This window comes from Lissotriton helveticus, chromosome 9 (assembly GCF_964261635.1).
Source record: "Lissotriton helveticus chromosome 9, aLisHel1.1, whole genome shotgun sequence".
NCBI lineage: Eukaryota > Metazoa > Chordata > Amphibia > Caudata > Salamandridae > Lissotriton > Lissotriton helveticus.
Genome location: NC_136070.1, coordinates 615,298,292 through 615,314,378, shown reverse-complemented (window position 1 = coordinate 615,314,378; position 16,087 = coordinate 615,298,292). Strand labels below are relative to the sequence as shown.

General features: G+C 42.9%; 1 protein-coding gene across 4 annotated transcripts in view; it reads right to left on the bottom strand.

Moving 5' to 3' along the window:
- Positions 1 to 6,374: 6,374 nt before the first annotated feature.
- Positions 6,375 to 16,087, bottom strand: part of C9H19orf47 (chromosome 9 C19orf47 homolog) — a 96,268-nt gene continuing 86,555 nt past the window's right edge. For 3 of the 4 annotated variants that reach the window (XM_078660659.1, XM_078660658.1, XM_078660660.1), the window contains exons 7-9: positions 11,506 to 11,643; positions 8,407 to 8,477; positions 6,375 to 7,162 (exon numbers count right to left, since the gene is read on the bottom strand). In XM_078660659.1, the coding sequence (XP_078516785.1) occupies positions 6,599 to 7,162; positions 8,407 to 8,477; positions 11,506 to 11,643 (773 nt within the window). In that variant the 3' untranslated portion in view covers positions 6,375 to 6,598. The remainder of the gene's footprint in view (positions 7,163 to 8,406; positions 8,478 to 11,505; positions 11,644 to 16,087) is intronic. The other variant, XM_078660661.1, reaches the window with a different exon arrangement.

The following is a 16,087-nucleotide window of genomic DNA, read 5'->3' as shown; positions in this document are numbered from 1 at the left end:
ATGTCCACCGGTTCCAGAGCTGATCTCTGCATGTCGTGTCGAGGGGCCCTCCGATCTCTGATGGTTCTCTTGGATCGAAAGGACACGCAGGCTGTACAACTGGATTCGTCGTGTTCTGGGATAAGCAGAGATTGCAGAGCTTGCGATGGTCACTGCGTGGAAACTTTGCTCCACACCCGGGGCATCTCTTGAATGGCGTCCTTTCCATGAGGTGTAGGCCTCACGGCATGGATAGGCCCGACGACCGGAATCGAGCTGATGGAGTCGAGACGATGTTAGTCGGTATCGAAATTAGTTTGGAGAGTTTTGGGACGTTTTTTGCGCTTCAAAGTGCTGGGAAAGTATATTTCTAGGCGGAGCGGAAAACTTTCATCCAAACCCAGTGGCGGAAAAAAACAATCCAAGGATGGAGCCGATGCCCATGCGCACTATTGTCCCAGGGAGGAGTCACCTATCTCGTGACTACAAAGACTTCTTCCAAGACGACAACATGCAATCATCCCAGCCCAACACCAGGTGGCGATCTAATGCTAAGTGTGCAATCTGCAGCTCATATGCCTTGAACAATATGTTCTAGGTCACAATTTGACAGTTTATGGTACCGCATGCTGTGGATTTGCTACGAAACAAGCTCAGACCCAGCACCTGACCAGTGCACGCTTAATAGGGAATGAGTTAACACTTTTTGCTCCAAATGTCATTCTGAAAAACTGCAATTTTTTGTACCCAGCAACAGTGCTGCCCCTCCCCAGTGATTCAGGGGAAGAACACCATGATTGTGCGTTCACCACTGAAGGGACAGGTAGACCTAACAGATACTCCCATACCTGACCCACAGGGAGAGTGGTTTGTGGATGGTTTCACGTTTCAAATTACCAGAAGGTACAAACACTGCTGCATATGCCATAACCACTTTGAAAACAGTGGTAGTCATGTAACATAGCACAAATGTCAGCACAAGCAGCAAAAGTATTTGCCCGTACACAGGCATATGAATTGAGTAAAGATCTGATTGTAAATATTTATACTGACGGTCAGTACGCCTTTGGTGTTGCCCACTAATTTGGGCGATTATGGAAAGGAAGAGACTTTTTGACCTCACATGGTACTGAAATACAGCAAGGGGAATTAATAGTAAAGTATTTGGATGCTCTGATGTCACCATAGTTAAATGCAGTGCCCATAAAAAGTTTTTGAAGAGATAGGTCAGGGAAATGCTTTTGCAGATTAAACAGCCAGATCTGAATATAGCTTAATGTATTTTACAGGACCAGCTACACGGGTCCCTGAATTACCAATATTTAACAATACCTTAGAATGTGTTCCGACATAACCGGAAACTACCATGGAAGGTAAAGAGGCATAGCAGATGTATGATAGATTAGATGATATCGGATGTAGGATAGATTTGTCAGAGAAAGAAAGATGGATGGATGCTTCCTAATGTACGAGTTACCTACCTTCGGTAACGATGTATCTGGTAGAGAAGATTCTAGCCGCAGATTCCTTAACGTAGAATTATCCCCAGGCATGGGACTGGATCCGGAAAACTTTGCTTCCTTCAGTACTCTTTTAGCACTGTCTGTCCCTCCGGGGGTTTCTGGCAGATGCTTGTGGTATCCTGGCCTTCCCTTCTCCTTGCTTACTTCTGCTTGGTGTGGGCTGGGCCATCCTCCCTGCCCCCATAACACATCCTCTGTTGGGTTCTCTCGCAGACCCTCCTCCCCTCTGGGTATGGGTATCTACTTTACGTTAAGGAATCTGCATCTAGGAGTCTCTATCAGATGTACAAGTTACTTACTTTCCGTAACGATGTATCTGGTAGACGATTCTAGCCACACATTCCTTCATGACCCACCCTTCCTCCCTGTTCTGTGAGGACCTTCTGCTCTAGCCTCCCTCCGGGTGGCTTTGTCTTCTGCGAGTACCTCTTTCACTTCCTCCCTGGCAGAATGCTTGGTTCTGTTTATTGTTCCTCTCCGGTACTTTGACAGTAGGTTCATGTGCATTTCCGCATCCCCGCACCCTGGGGTTTCCAGTGTGGGGCCTACTCATAATCTTTCCCCTTTTTCATTGCTGGGGGTTTCTAACTCCTCTGCAGTCTTCTGGGTTGGGGTCTCTCGGCTGTGCCTCGGCCCATAGCTCTTTACAGGGGATGCAACACTCTTTGATGGTGTTGTCTTGGGGTAGATTGTTGTACTCATCTGTTCCGGACTTGTTGCCCCCTCACCGTTTTAAATTGTGGGTGCAGTCTTCGTCATCTGCCATAACATTTTTCATGTGTTTTTCTGCTTCCAGGGAGGTTATCACCTTCGCTTTGCAAGGTTGCTCCTCGGGGCGATGCTCCTTCCGTGACTTTCAGTGACGCAGTGCCTGGCCTTGTCTCCAATGGTGCTGTTCCTCACCATTCGCTTCTTTCCTTTCTGTTTCTCTGATCTTTTCGCACACTGTTCCCATACTTTGTTAGTTAGTTGGGCGTGGAAAAGTTCTCCAAAGAAAACAGCGCGCCGGGGTGCGACTTATGTCACCTCTCTGACGTCACATACGCAAACGTCAGGGCGGAGTCACATGGTGCCGTCCCCCAGCGTGCAGAGATGCTGTGGCAAAAAGTTTTCCGGATCCAGTCTCACGCCTGGGGATAATTCTACGTTAAGGAATCTGTGGCTAGTAGTCTCTATCAGATTGTTATGTTAACACTATTGTTACTAACGCACATAGTGCGTCTCACATTAGTGCCAAAGAAATACTGAGAACATTAAACCATGTATGGTTCAACAAACTGATTCCCATGCCAAAAGATGCATGATATGCTCTTATAATCCAAGAAAAGGTACCCCAGTCCCGGCAGGCCATTTCGCAACCCCAGATTTGCTCTTTGAAATCCTGCAAATGGATTTAATAGAAATGGAACGAGCGGGCAAGCTGAAGTATGTCTTAGTGGTGGTTTGCACCTTTAGTAGGTGGATGGAGGCTTACCCTCTATGAGATAACACAGCCCTAAGTACTGCAAAAGTACTACTGAAGGAGTACTTACTGAGATTTGGCTTGCCCAGAGTTTTTTTCGCGTGACAATGGGCCACACTTCATTGGTCAAGTGATGGATCTGGTCTGCAAATGCTTGCAGATAAGGCAAAGGTTTCATGCTGCCCACCATCCACGGGCTGCAGGTCTAGTGAAAAGATACAATGGTTATGTTGAAAGGAAAACTGTGGCCTGATGCTTTTTGCCCATAGCTTTGTCTTCATTGCACAATACTGAACACTTGAAAATGGGTTTATCTCCAATGTCTGACCTGGACATAAGCTTACCAGTGAGGCTTTGAAATAAAGGACACTGGGAACTCTTGATGTTCATTGGTAGAACAGATAGGGTTTTTTAGGAGGTCTGATCCACGTTACTTTGCTGTAGGTGTTTTTGATTTGTTTCTCTTGTTTAAAAGATTAAAACAAGAGGCCTGCAGAAACAAGGTTATCTATCCGGGGAAAGGAAGGGTGGAAAAAAGGAGAATGGTCTGAGCACGAACACAAATATTAGAAGTATCACTGATCAAGCACAGGTATTTGTACATCACACACAAATAATACAATATGGGTAATACAAGGAGTATTGAACTGAGATCGTTTGGCAAATCACCCTTTGATCTATGGCAGGAGGGGAAGACTCCAGTGTCTGATATACAACAATTTTGGACCAAGAAAGTAAAAATTGTTGTGCTCTGATAATATTAGGAATACTAGGGCTGTTTCTAAATCAGTGACATCAGTCACCACACCAATACCAGAGCATCAGTACATATCCCTTGCCCCTCATAAGCAAGCACACCGCTTGCAATATGTGAATATTACATTAATTCTGGTTTTACATAATGCCCATCTTGGCTATAATGCTACAGACTGTTGGATAAGTGGCTTACTGACATCTTCAGTCAAAAGGAAGGCACCTCTTATTCCTCTACCTTTATCCTACAATGGGTCTTGTAGTGCCAGGTGAAAATTGAATGTTGTTTCTTATATCAAAAGGTACTAATAAAACAGTACAGAGCAAGCTTAGGGATCACCTTTATTATCTTTGCTAGCCAGGTGCTGTTAGAATCTATGGCACTATGGAGGAGAGGGAGGAATTTACAGGCTATGATAACTCCTCTACATTATTAGCCTTGATTGAGAGAAAACTGTCCAAAGTGGCTTAGATACCCATACCTGTGCATGCCCATAATGCCCCCTTTTGTATTCAAGGTGAAGGTCCCCTTGCTGTTGGGAATAGTATTTGCTCCCATACAGGGATACTAAATTGTACTAGTTCTCCATAATTTGAGGCCTCTCAAAACACCTATTTTGTTTGTGGTAATCAGGCTTATGTCTGGCTCCCTAAAGGATGGTCAAGCAGATGCTATATTGCATTTATTCATCCTCCCACTTACCTTGCACCATCTGATTAGCACATGAAACATCAACTTAATAAACTGGAAGTTCAGGTTGACCAGTCAGATACCACGCTGCAGCAATTTATTGATGCAAAGAAGGGTCTAGTGCCTTTCTGGGGTCCTATGGCCAATAGTGTACAGGTGCGTCGATTGATCAGAGCAGTGGAAGCTGGTATTAATAAACCAGTCTTGTTCCCGTTCAAAATCATATTGTTTTAGACATTCCTTTAGCAGACAAGGGGGGTACGCCACTTAATTGGTAGTTCCTGCTGTGTATATCCCAGATAACGCTCCTAATGTGAATTTGGCCATTCAAACTGGACTTGGCCAGGTTGGTTTAGAAAAGTACTGCTCATATGGGGTTGGAAACTATTAGTGATAGCCTTGGTTATTGGTGGGATTATTTTAGGGTGCTGTCTACGTGTGAATGGTCTTCCCATATGTTGCATCATGCTCCTTTTAGTCTGCAAGCCGCCTAAAGTTTGTTCCACAACAGATTATGCAATAAGAAGAAATATGGGATTTAATTAACATTAGTGTCAGTGCCCACAAAGATTAGCCTTCTTACAAAGGCCCATTTGTTTCTTATTTTCTCTGTTAACAACCCTACAATGGAGAATATCTGAAAATGAAGTACTGTACAATATGAGGGGCCAATCCAAATGATCTATTACGGATTCTATTGGTTAGTGATAGCAGGTAATTGGCTAAGGGTGAACCCATGTTCTAGGACCATTTGAGGAAAGTTATAAATTATGAACGAGTGCAGCCTTTTTATAATCCACCTGACTTTGTACAACTTTGTCTGAAGAATGTTTTCAAGTATGTGCTGACGTTGTACATTCTTTACTTCTCCATGCCCATAGAAAAGTACCAAAAGGTTGCTTGTATAATTACACTTAATCATTTGTTCTTCTCTGAGCTGGAAAGCCACACTTTTTTCCATTCAATTTGCAATTAGTGATGATCTGTGATTTTCTCTTACATTACTTAACTTGAAAATGTAGTGTGGTTAGCTATTCTTATTTTATTTATAACTGGAAGGAAATTTCCAATGGATGGGGGGAGTGGAATCTGTACGCAGACTTGTTTGAAGTATAGTATAAATATGAAAGGAGAATTCTTTCAGTTGTTCATTACCTTCAGGGAACAGGGTATTTCCTTGTTGGTTTTGCTCCAGCTTTAGCACGAATAAACTGCTCGGTTTTACCTCCGACTACCTGTAGTCCTTTGGATTTAAGTGGAAAAGAGTGGAATTTTCCAGAGCACAGAGGTGCGTTCTCCACACTGCACGAAACTTGGCATCCTGTTATACAGGGCCCAAGGCTGCTCTCACAAACCTCAGATATTATTGAATTCCTGGCTGAACTACAGAAGAATCATATGACAGATGTAAGGGAATTAACCTTTTCGGGGTAAGGAGACTTACTACAATGATGGCCAATGGAACTGCATGAGTGACTATCCAGTGTTCTTGTGGTGACTGTCCTCACTGAACTGTCCAAACATATCTTCAGGTTAAGATAATATGCTGCGCGGCCATAAAGAGATATGTACTTCATCCTATGCATGTACTATTGCAAGATGCCTTTACATTTTACTGACAAAATTACATTCATCATGAACTGTTTTGATGAGTTTTCACTTTATAAGTGAGTTGGGGTATACAGCAGGCTGGAGTAAAAAAAATGACCACTTTTCAAGAGCCAATTGCAGTAACCTGAAAGGGCAACCGTACAGACACTAATAAAGACATACTTGTGGTCACTGCCAGATGGCTGTTCATGGGAGGCTTCCCCCACTCCCTCTACTGTTTTATTGTATGTAATGTCATGGACGCTAGTTGCTGCCGACTTATGTTACCTGGAAACATTGCTTTGGATGTTCTACGATGTTTTCCATTTGCTGTTCATGTAAATCTGAATATACCTATTTAAATCAAAATAAAGTATGCAAGCCAACCAACACTTTTATTGTATGCTTTGATGTCCTGCTGATTTTAATATTGGCTCGGAATGGCAAATAGCACTTGCCCAAACCACAACCAAGCAAAAAATTTAATCTAAACTCTGTTTCGGCATGCTATCAAATAAGTAAAACGGTCGTACAAAGTTATAAATACAGAATAGTTCAAAAGCACTATCTATAGTTTACCATAAAAAAAATTCTGTCAGTTTAATTGTTTTTCCTGCCTAGTCTTTTAAACACACTTACAGTCCCTGTGTTGTCCATCTGTGCACTGTGGAGTTCGCTGGTGCTGCTAACTTTTGTACTCCCCAAAGTCCGCTTAATGGTGATCCTAAACTCTGGAGCCGATTTACTCTTGGTGCTGGAAATTCTGCTATCTTGGGCTACCACAGGGGTCTTTCCAAGTCTCTGTACCAGAGGTGGAAGAGGGGGTTTGCCCAACCTCTGCGCCAAGGCTGGTGTGGCTGGTTTACCAAGTCTTTGAATTACACTCACTTTTGAGATGGGTGTGCTTTTTGCAGCCTTGGCAGGCGGGATGGTTAATGACTCGCTCTTCTCAGCAGGCCGCTTCAGGGAAGTGACAGACGATTTGGGCACCGAACTAGTGGCTTTCGCTTTGATGGTTACTCCTGGTTTTGCAATCTCTTTTGCTGCAGGCTTTGTAATGTTCTTTAGGACGCCAGCATACTGTAGGACTGAGCAATCGTCATCACTCTCTGTTGTTTTGTCTTCTTCTGCAGAATCACTAAGACGACTAAAAACTCCAGTAGGCTGCATAAAAATAATTAAAAAAAATATTTCTTTTACTCACACAAATAGGCTGCAGAGATATCTGGACACAAATGACCAACTAAAACATTTAACAGTTGCAGAAGCACAGAAAAAGAACTTTAAATGCTAATAGGTTTAAGATCCCACTGAGGAAATGGGTATGACAATCAGAAAAAAAACTCACTCCCCTGTAGGTAAAAACACAGAAGAATACATTCTATGTGGGGAAAGATTACTCAAAAAAGCAACACAAGGATAACAGACTGGAAAATGGTGCAAAAGAAATAAAAGGAAAAGGAAACAACAAACTAGTGTCCCAATGTCCTACTGTCAGAAAGCAGGAAAAACAACTCATTTAACTCATACTCGAGGTGTCAACTCTCATAGTTAACTCTAACAGCCTTAGAAAGAACTTTAGTAAATCCATCTATTACTTTCTGAGAAATGCAATTTTACATCCTTCTCTTGACATAAAAAAAACTCTAAAAAGTGAGGGACCAATGAGTGCAACAGCAGAAGTAGGTAAAAACAATTCTAACCGCTTCGAAACCAAGACTCAATAGCTATTTAAAATTTGAATTTCACATAAAGGACCCCATACAGCTTTGATCTTCAGCCACAATCCACGCTTACCCATTACACAGGAAGAGTGAGTTTGAACACTTAGTGTAGCACTACAACAGATGAGTTGGTTAAACATACTTAATCTCAATGGGTGCATAACATTTTTCTCTTATATGAAATTATCCAAAAAAAGCAACCTCACAAAGATATTTCGTAATTGTTTTACTTATTGATCTGCAGGCAGTCTGCCTAAAGTAAAAATTGATCCCAACATGGAGAATAAACTACTGATAAAGAACTCGACAGGTGCTGCAGTACCGAATGACAGCACTGTACATGCCAAGCAGAAGACTTTGGTTGGAAATAAATGGACTTGGTGCTGTACAAACAGCACAATGTCATTAAGCCAGCCAGACCAACCTTCAATCCTTAGGCAAAGGTCTCTTTTAGCGTTGGCATGAAATTAGACTTGATACCTTGCACAGAGATTAGGATCACAAGTTAATCTCCCAGTTAGCTGCACTCCCGTGGTTTCAATAAATAAAAATTTAAATTAAAACAAAAAGTTCACTTTTGCAAATTGTGCTTTCACCCTGCACGCACGCCGAGCTATTTAGTGTTAATTAGATCAGTTTAAAACCCAAAATTGTGAAATGCAACAAATGCTTAAAGCATCTCACCTTGACTCCTGTAGTAGTGTCTGCTTTGGCCTCGGCTCCAAGACGGTCAAACACAGATGTACGCTGCATGCCTTGTGGAACAAGTAAATATTTAGGAAAGACTCTCAGAAGACAGAGAACAAAGATACACACTTTTTAAATATGTCCCAAAAAAATTTATGTTTGCGAACTGTAACTTTGTTTTTGTATAAAACACTAGCACCCAAATGGTTTTTTCATACAGCTGGTGGAGTAGGGAGAAAAGAGTCGAGTCAAGTCCTAACCTACCCAGGACTGGAGAGAATGAAAGTTACGCGACAGGTATTCATGCAGTAACATATGTAAGGAAGAAGCTGGACTCCAGAACTATAAGCATTACAAAAAAGCACAGCTTAATTGTTAAATTAAGAAAAGAATGACAAAAGAGAATATGATGTGAATGAGGAAAGAAGATTTAAAGAGTGGCGACACTGGAAAGGTTATGAATGTGAATTCAATATGTACCCGATGATGGAAAGGAAAGCTTTAGGTCTATTCCCATGGTCAGACCTTAATCTGCCGGCTTCCTTTGACAAGTCTGCTCAGAGAGCAGTTTTCCTTAAACTTTGCATGTGGCCGCTCCCGTTCTGATGAAGCACTTCACCATTTGTATGTGTTTTGAAGTATTTGGCCGCAGCTTTACTGTTCACATTGTTTCACATGCACACCACGCAAACTTTACTTGTGATCATAAATCGTTCAGTTTGCTGCTTACATGTCATAAACCAATCATTCATTGTAACTGGTATGAACGGCAAAGCTTGCGGATCACAGAATACTTATAGTCCAGTCAACATAAATCAAGTAGACAGGATTATTGCTGGCTTGTCATACAGTCATAAAGCATTGATGGTCAGCGATGTCATGGAGTCTTCGAGCTGACGTTTATTTTCAGTGCAGGTTTGGGGGGTAATCCCACAATCTCTTTCAGACTTAACTTCACCTTCGCCTGCATGGTGTGGTCCGCCACTTTTCCCTGAGATTGGCCACAAAACAGAGAATAGGAATAGGGCTATAGGCCGCGGGGTTATTTAAGACTGGGCAAACCAAATGTTGGTGAGCTTGGGGCTGCCAGTAATTCATAAGGATATGAACTGCTGCTGGGCAGGAGTCAAGGTGGGAGCCCAAAGGTTTGCTTGATTTTATTAGACCAGGTGGTTTAACTTTTGAGAAGGAAGTGAAGGTAGAAATGCTTGATGTGGTTAGCAGAATTAGATTAGTTTAGTTCTTTTTTTTTTTTAAGGGAAGTTTAACTTTCAGTTAATCACCGATTGTGATTATTATTATCTTCTTGCAAAGTATGTGGACAAACAGTTCACCAGAACTTGTGAAGAACCTTTTTCAGCTTTACTACAGGATGGGTTATAAAGATTATACATTGTTTTCAAAGGCATACACGTAGGGTAAGAATAATGTATTGTTTGGTTAATGAAAACCTTTACAATGTACTTTAAAAAAAGGAAACAGTAAGTAGCAGCATGATTCATGATTAAAAATCGAAAAGGCGTATCCTAAAACATTCATTCATGCATTTTAGAAATAGTTAGTGCAGTATTCAATAATTATTGTCAGTTGAATGAATTGGAAAAGACTAACATTCTTTGTACAGAGAACTTTCCTAGGAATTTACGGATTCTGTTGCTTAAAGCGCCTAAAAAGAGATTTAAAAAAAAGGGGTAAGGATCATGGAGACTAGAAAAAGTAAATATTTGGTCTCTTTTAGGGGACAATATTCGGTTGGGTAAAAAAAAAAAACGGCAGCTGAAATGTTATACAGGAGTGTATGCAAACGTTCAATTGGTTTAAAAACAGCAGCAGTGAAGTGGTGCTGGTGGTTGTTGTACTCCTACGTCTATCTTCTCGACGGAGATTATAGTGGATAAGTAATGTTCACTGGAAGATGGGACTTTAGGAGTCTTGATTGTGGTGATAGGCATTGCTGGTCACTTGATGCAAGAATTTTTACCCCTGCCCCTTCCATAAACCGTACAAAGCGATAACTGTACGGCGCCCCCTCCAAGGCTTGCCTTCACTGCTTGTCTGCAGGTTCTTATCCCCCTGCTCAGGAAAAGAGGCTTCAGCAGCCCCCGCTGTTCAGCTTGAAGTGCTCTGCAGATGCACAGTAAGTGTACTACACTCAGCTTCCTCGCATAAGCGGCATGTGGTCTGAGCAATTTACCCAAGTATGACTCGCCAGCCCAAATAAGGCTGGAATTCGACCTGCAGAGCCAAGAAATCACTTGCAAAGGAGGGTATGTCAAGTGCTGGGACAAGATCAAAAAGCCGAAGGAGGAACACTGAACTCCCATCAAAAATCAACCTCACCCCCTTGCAAGCCTTCCTACTCAAGTAACCCTAGTCAAAACTTTGTATTGAGCAATACCGCCGGTCGAAGTGTCATTACTTATAACCTTAAAGCAGACCGTTGTAACAGAAACTAGCAAGTGGTTCAGTAATGCCATTTTATTAGCCTAGCTCAATGAAGTTGCATTAAGAGAACACCAGTGCTCCATAAAAAGATTAATAAATCTATGGAATGGTGAATGAAATCTGGCTGCCAGTTTTTGCAGACAAACTGTAGAGAACTAAAGGTTAGGCTAGAATGCATGTGGCCTAAAAATGTAATCTTCTGGCCTCACATTTCTATACTTCTAATGCAGTTTACAGTTAATGTGGCACAATGTGGCTACTATGAATAATTCTATAACTGTATTGAAGGAACACACTCTACATTAAAGAGAACGAACATCATGTATTTAACTGAACCAAAGCAAAAACTGCAGTGTGCGAATCACTGCCCACTCAGACTTTCACAGTGGTGGAAAAGCATATAAAGATTTGGTAAATATTTGCATTTATGTGCCCTGTTGAAAAAATTTCCACTGTTCACATGGGAATTCTTGGATACACAATTAAGCTTAGGTGAGTCACAAATCCGATATAATGTCAAAGACTACACAACATTAAAGTGTAAAAGGTAACAGCTAAACAGACAATGAGTCTATTTAACTAATTATCTCAATCTTTATATATTCTGTGGACAGTTGACCACATGCAAGAAGGCATTTGACAACCATGTACCTTGTGCTGCCTGCTGTTCCAGAATTCGCTTAGTTCTTGCTGTGGTACCTTTAGGCATGTTGATGACATATTTGCCCTCCATCTCCGCTGTTACTCTACGCCTCTTCACTGGGGTATCTGAGCCGTCATCAGGCAGAGCTGAAAGAATATGGACTGCTATTTTTTTGGGTGTATTAGAGCAAGAGTACGCGTGAATTAGCCAAGAAACAACATCACCGGAGCCCTTAACCCCTTCCATGCTCATGACGAGCCCAGCTAGTCATGAGTCACAGTGGAGCTGTGCTCATGACGAGCTGGGCTTGTCATAACGGCCGCGGCCCGCTCACGCGAGATTGATTCCCTCGCCTGAGTGGGAGAATTAATCAGTGGGCAGGGTTGTGACGGGCCCAGCTCGTCATGAGCACCGCGGACCCCCGCACCGTGGGGGGAATTACCCACGCGGCAAAGGGGTTAATTAAATGGCTCAGTTTAAGTGAATAAATACATTAATCGACTGAACAATTAATCTCTGATGAATAATTGTAACAACATGGCATCCAAACACTTTACGGTTAGCATAGTGATCAGCTTGGCATTGGACTTGCCTATGCCGTGGTAGCCCCAATTAGTCTTTTTCTGAAACATGGGAGAGAGTCAAGAGAACTGGTTCTATGACAGAAGCCGTAAATAACCTTGAACTGTACTCATACTTTGGATGAAAGAAGACTGGCTCCCAAGATGTCAGCAGCTTTGTTGCGAAATGTCTCCCAACAATTCCACGAAACGTCTTATACAATTCAGCAAAGCATTATGTGCTCAATCAGATAACCACAAAGTATCGGGCATGGATTTTAGAATTGGACATGGCCGGTAGTAATAGGAAAAGAAGCACCCAAGGAAAGAAGAATGTGACCCCCTTAATATAGAACAATAAAATCAACTTGCTCTCGGAAACTTTATTAAATACATAAATAATTTTGCCCACTGTGGGATTTATTAACACTTGTTTAAAGAATTAAAGCGCTCAAATTACAAAAAATGCCTGTGCAGCATAAAATTAATTGTACATGTATCAAATACCTACTTGAGAATGAAACAAGCATTGAAAATGCAACAGGTCTCGCCTTTGGTTAAGTTAAAGCCATTTGCTTTGCTAATGGTATTGTATAGCAAAGCAAATGGCTTTAACTTAATAAAAGGCGAGACCTATTGCATTTTTAATGCTTGTTATATTATTGGCATTGGAACACAAAGTCATGGCCATGCTGAAACAGGACAAGTATTAGCTAAAAAATGTATTTGATGCAGTATCATAGGAGGCATTGGTCTTTGTGTTATACCTATAGTGGCTATGGTAGAAAGTCCAAGGTCAACGTTAGTAATTAATTGAGGTAAACAATTTAGTTTTTATGAAATGCCAAGCTGGGATTAATGTCCTTAATGGAAACTTAAGAAAGCAGGAACCGACTAGAGCAGACCTTCTCCCAACCAGCAATGACGATATGGTTTATTTTTAGGCCTATACAGACCGTGTGCTCCCCTGTAATATAGTGACATTCGTCTGCATCCACTGGATTAATTTCTGGTCTCCTCCCTCCCAGAGAGGCTGTGAGAACTCAAATTTAGGGAAGTTGGGGAGCCTGGAAGTGATTCACCTAAACACGATGCAGTAACCGAAAGGAGGTGTGCGGGGAAACTGGTTAAAATTAGTCAATAATAAACCAGAGCGTCGGGTTCCCGCGAGAGGCGTGCAGTGACTTGAGCATTAAGTCATGGGTGAAGAGGGGGGGCAGTGACGGGAGAAGGATGACCTGTCCCAAAAGGACAAAGACACTCCAGGGGCTGGTTAGACTGACATCATATCCAGGGAATTCCCGTCAAAGTTGTCTCTAAAACGTCTGATAGAAATTCAAACATCCGCCAATGACTAATACATTGGCAATAGATTTACCTAAGCAGTTAGAAAGTTTAATGACGTGTTTGTGACAAACATCACATGCACAGCACTCAGGCTGCCTTAAAAAAAAAAAAAAAGAGAGAAGGGTAAAATCCCTCCAGGTGATATATTTCATGGCCACTGACTCTTGTGACTCGAAAAGATTCTTGGTGCGCAGTTATCTGGGCTCAACTGCACCTGCACACATCCTGCACCCTTAAACAGTGCCACCGAGTTCTTGTAACTATTCAAGAGATGGCTCAGTGGTTATTACCACTATGCCAAGTGCAACCTGAAGTTACAGGATTGAATGACAGTAGGGCTGGCTCAGACTTTCATCCTCTCCCGGGCAATAAAATGAGAACCATTCAGTTCCCGACACTGCTGCAAAACTATCATCCAAGCGGTAAATGCAACACGCATTGTAATTATAAATATGCCCACGTTTTGTAGAAGCGAACTCTGTGTACCATTCCCAAGGATGTGCATAAGAAAATGTACAAAATCATTTTATACCCGAATTGCCATCCTGCTTAAGTGGCCGAACACCTGCTTGGGGACCTCACCTCCTTGAGACTGAAAAGCAGGGCAGCCCCTGCGGGCGCCCTCATCCAAGCAGCTGTTGTGACAGTAAGGGCTGAGAGAGTTTACATTAGATGAAATTCGTGCCTGTAATCCTCCCCCGTGGACGTGTTCGTGCACGGAGAGACCTTCGCACTGTCTGATGCTCTTGTTCGGCAGCTGGTGTACCGGAGGAGGCGAGCAGTGGCCCGCAGCCAGGCGCCCGGTATTCGGAGCTCCCTCACTCAAACAGGCAGGAATGTGTTCATTTACTGCTCTCTCACCCCCTCACTCCCCTGCCGCATTCCTCTGGTAGCTGTGGGCCTCGGGCGGCACAGACCAGGAGTGCAGGTGAGGCCCCTTTCTTTCAACAACTTTTTTTGATTTTAGGTGACCCTGAAAGTGAGAGCGGCTGTTCTGTGGAGAGGGCCCCAGGCGAGGAGGCCGCATTGTCCGCGGAACCAACTGAAATGTTAGCCTGCATTCCGGGCGCCCACCCTGGTGCCGGGCAGGAGGGCTTTGGGCCCCACCCACCAGTGGTCTGCACCAGTCAACAGCCTTCTTTAAAGAGGATAGGTGTGAGCATTTCTCCAGCTTTGATTTGGCAGAGAGGGGGCGGGTGAGGTGTCCGTCCTCTTCTGCAAACATCAACTTTCAGGCGCTACGCGCCCTTTGTGTCCACCATTTATGGTTGGGAGCTGAGCAGAAGAAATTAACCCTTTCTGTGCTCATGACGAGTCCAGCTCGTCATGCTGCACGGTGGTCATGCTGCCGTTGCGCCTCCCTCGCACGGCAAATTCCCCACCTGTGCGGGCGTTCTTAAGGAGCGGACGGAGTCATGACGAGTCAAACTCGTCATGAGTGCAGCATGACGAGCTGGACTCTACAGCGGCCCTGCGCGCGGCACCTCCCCCCGCACCGCAGGGGAATTAGCCCCGCGTGGAAGGGGTTAAAGAAGGAAGCTCCTGAAGGAATTTGGTTCCAGAGCTAAATGCGGTGTACACATCTCCGGTCAGCGTGTGTGTCATCTGTAGGCTGCAGTTTACAAAACTATCACTGCAGCAGACTCTCAGGACATTGAGCTGTTTTCCTGCTTGCCAGCTTTCATTTCTATTTGTCGCAAACCGATTTCTTGTCTTTATGGGACCATGTGTTTGAAACACATGGCCTCAAAGAAAAGAAAGCTTTTGCGACGAACGGAAATCAGACGAGCCCGTCCAAGTTGGCCGTCTGAAAGAGAAAAGTCTACGTCAGGAAAAGCTCTTTCCCAATGGATGGCCACCGTTTAGCATAAACGGTGACACCGGCCAATGGGAAAAAGGGTGGGCTTAACACCCGATACTGAAAGCCCTCTAAATCATTAAATCTCGCCAGCGAGACTGCGCATGTGCGCAGCCCATGCAGGCGAGACCTAAAAAAAGGTTGTAAAACCACGTTAAGCAGCCACGGTGCTTCAGATTCCTAAAATTCAGTAGACTGGCAGCTGGTCCCTCTGCTCAGTTTGATTATCTACTGAAAATAGCAGAATGCAACACATACTCTGCCTCCCTTCTGAGGCTATGAAAAAGACAGGGCTGTTGAGTTATTTATGAATTTAATACAGATACCCTTGAAGAGGAAGTAAAGTTTCCTTCCCTGTAATGGCTGTTACTACTTCTGCTAATTTGCATATTTGATGGCCTTTTGAACAATTCTCAGACGTTTTAAAAACATTTCTTAAAAAGTCTTCCTGTTTTTTTTTTACTTAAATGCAGACAAATAGGTGAAGTCTTTTTTTAAGAGAACCAACCTTGTAACACCCTTAATGTCTCCCAGCAGCCAAAAGACTTAGTGCTATTTGTGACTCTCAAAACCAAAACTCCTTGAAAAGGAAGCAGTGATGGGTAGGTTATCAATGAGGCAGATCAGTTTAAGTGAGAATTACACTTCGAGCTAAGGAATTTTCACTTCTCAAAATACATTTTATATTAGAACAGCAAGCAATACTCTACACCACAAGACGACTATTATTGATTAGGGAATATGGGAACTGACCTCCAAGCGGCAGCTTTACATACATCAACAGGAACATTTGTAAGTAAAGCCCACATTATCACCTTTTCTGTG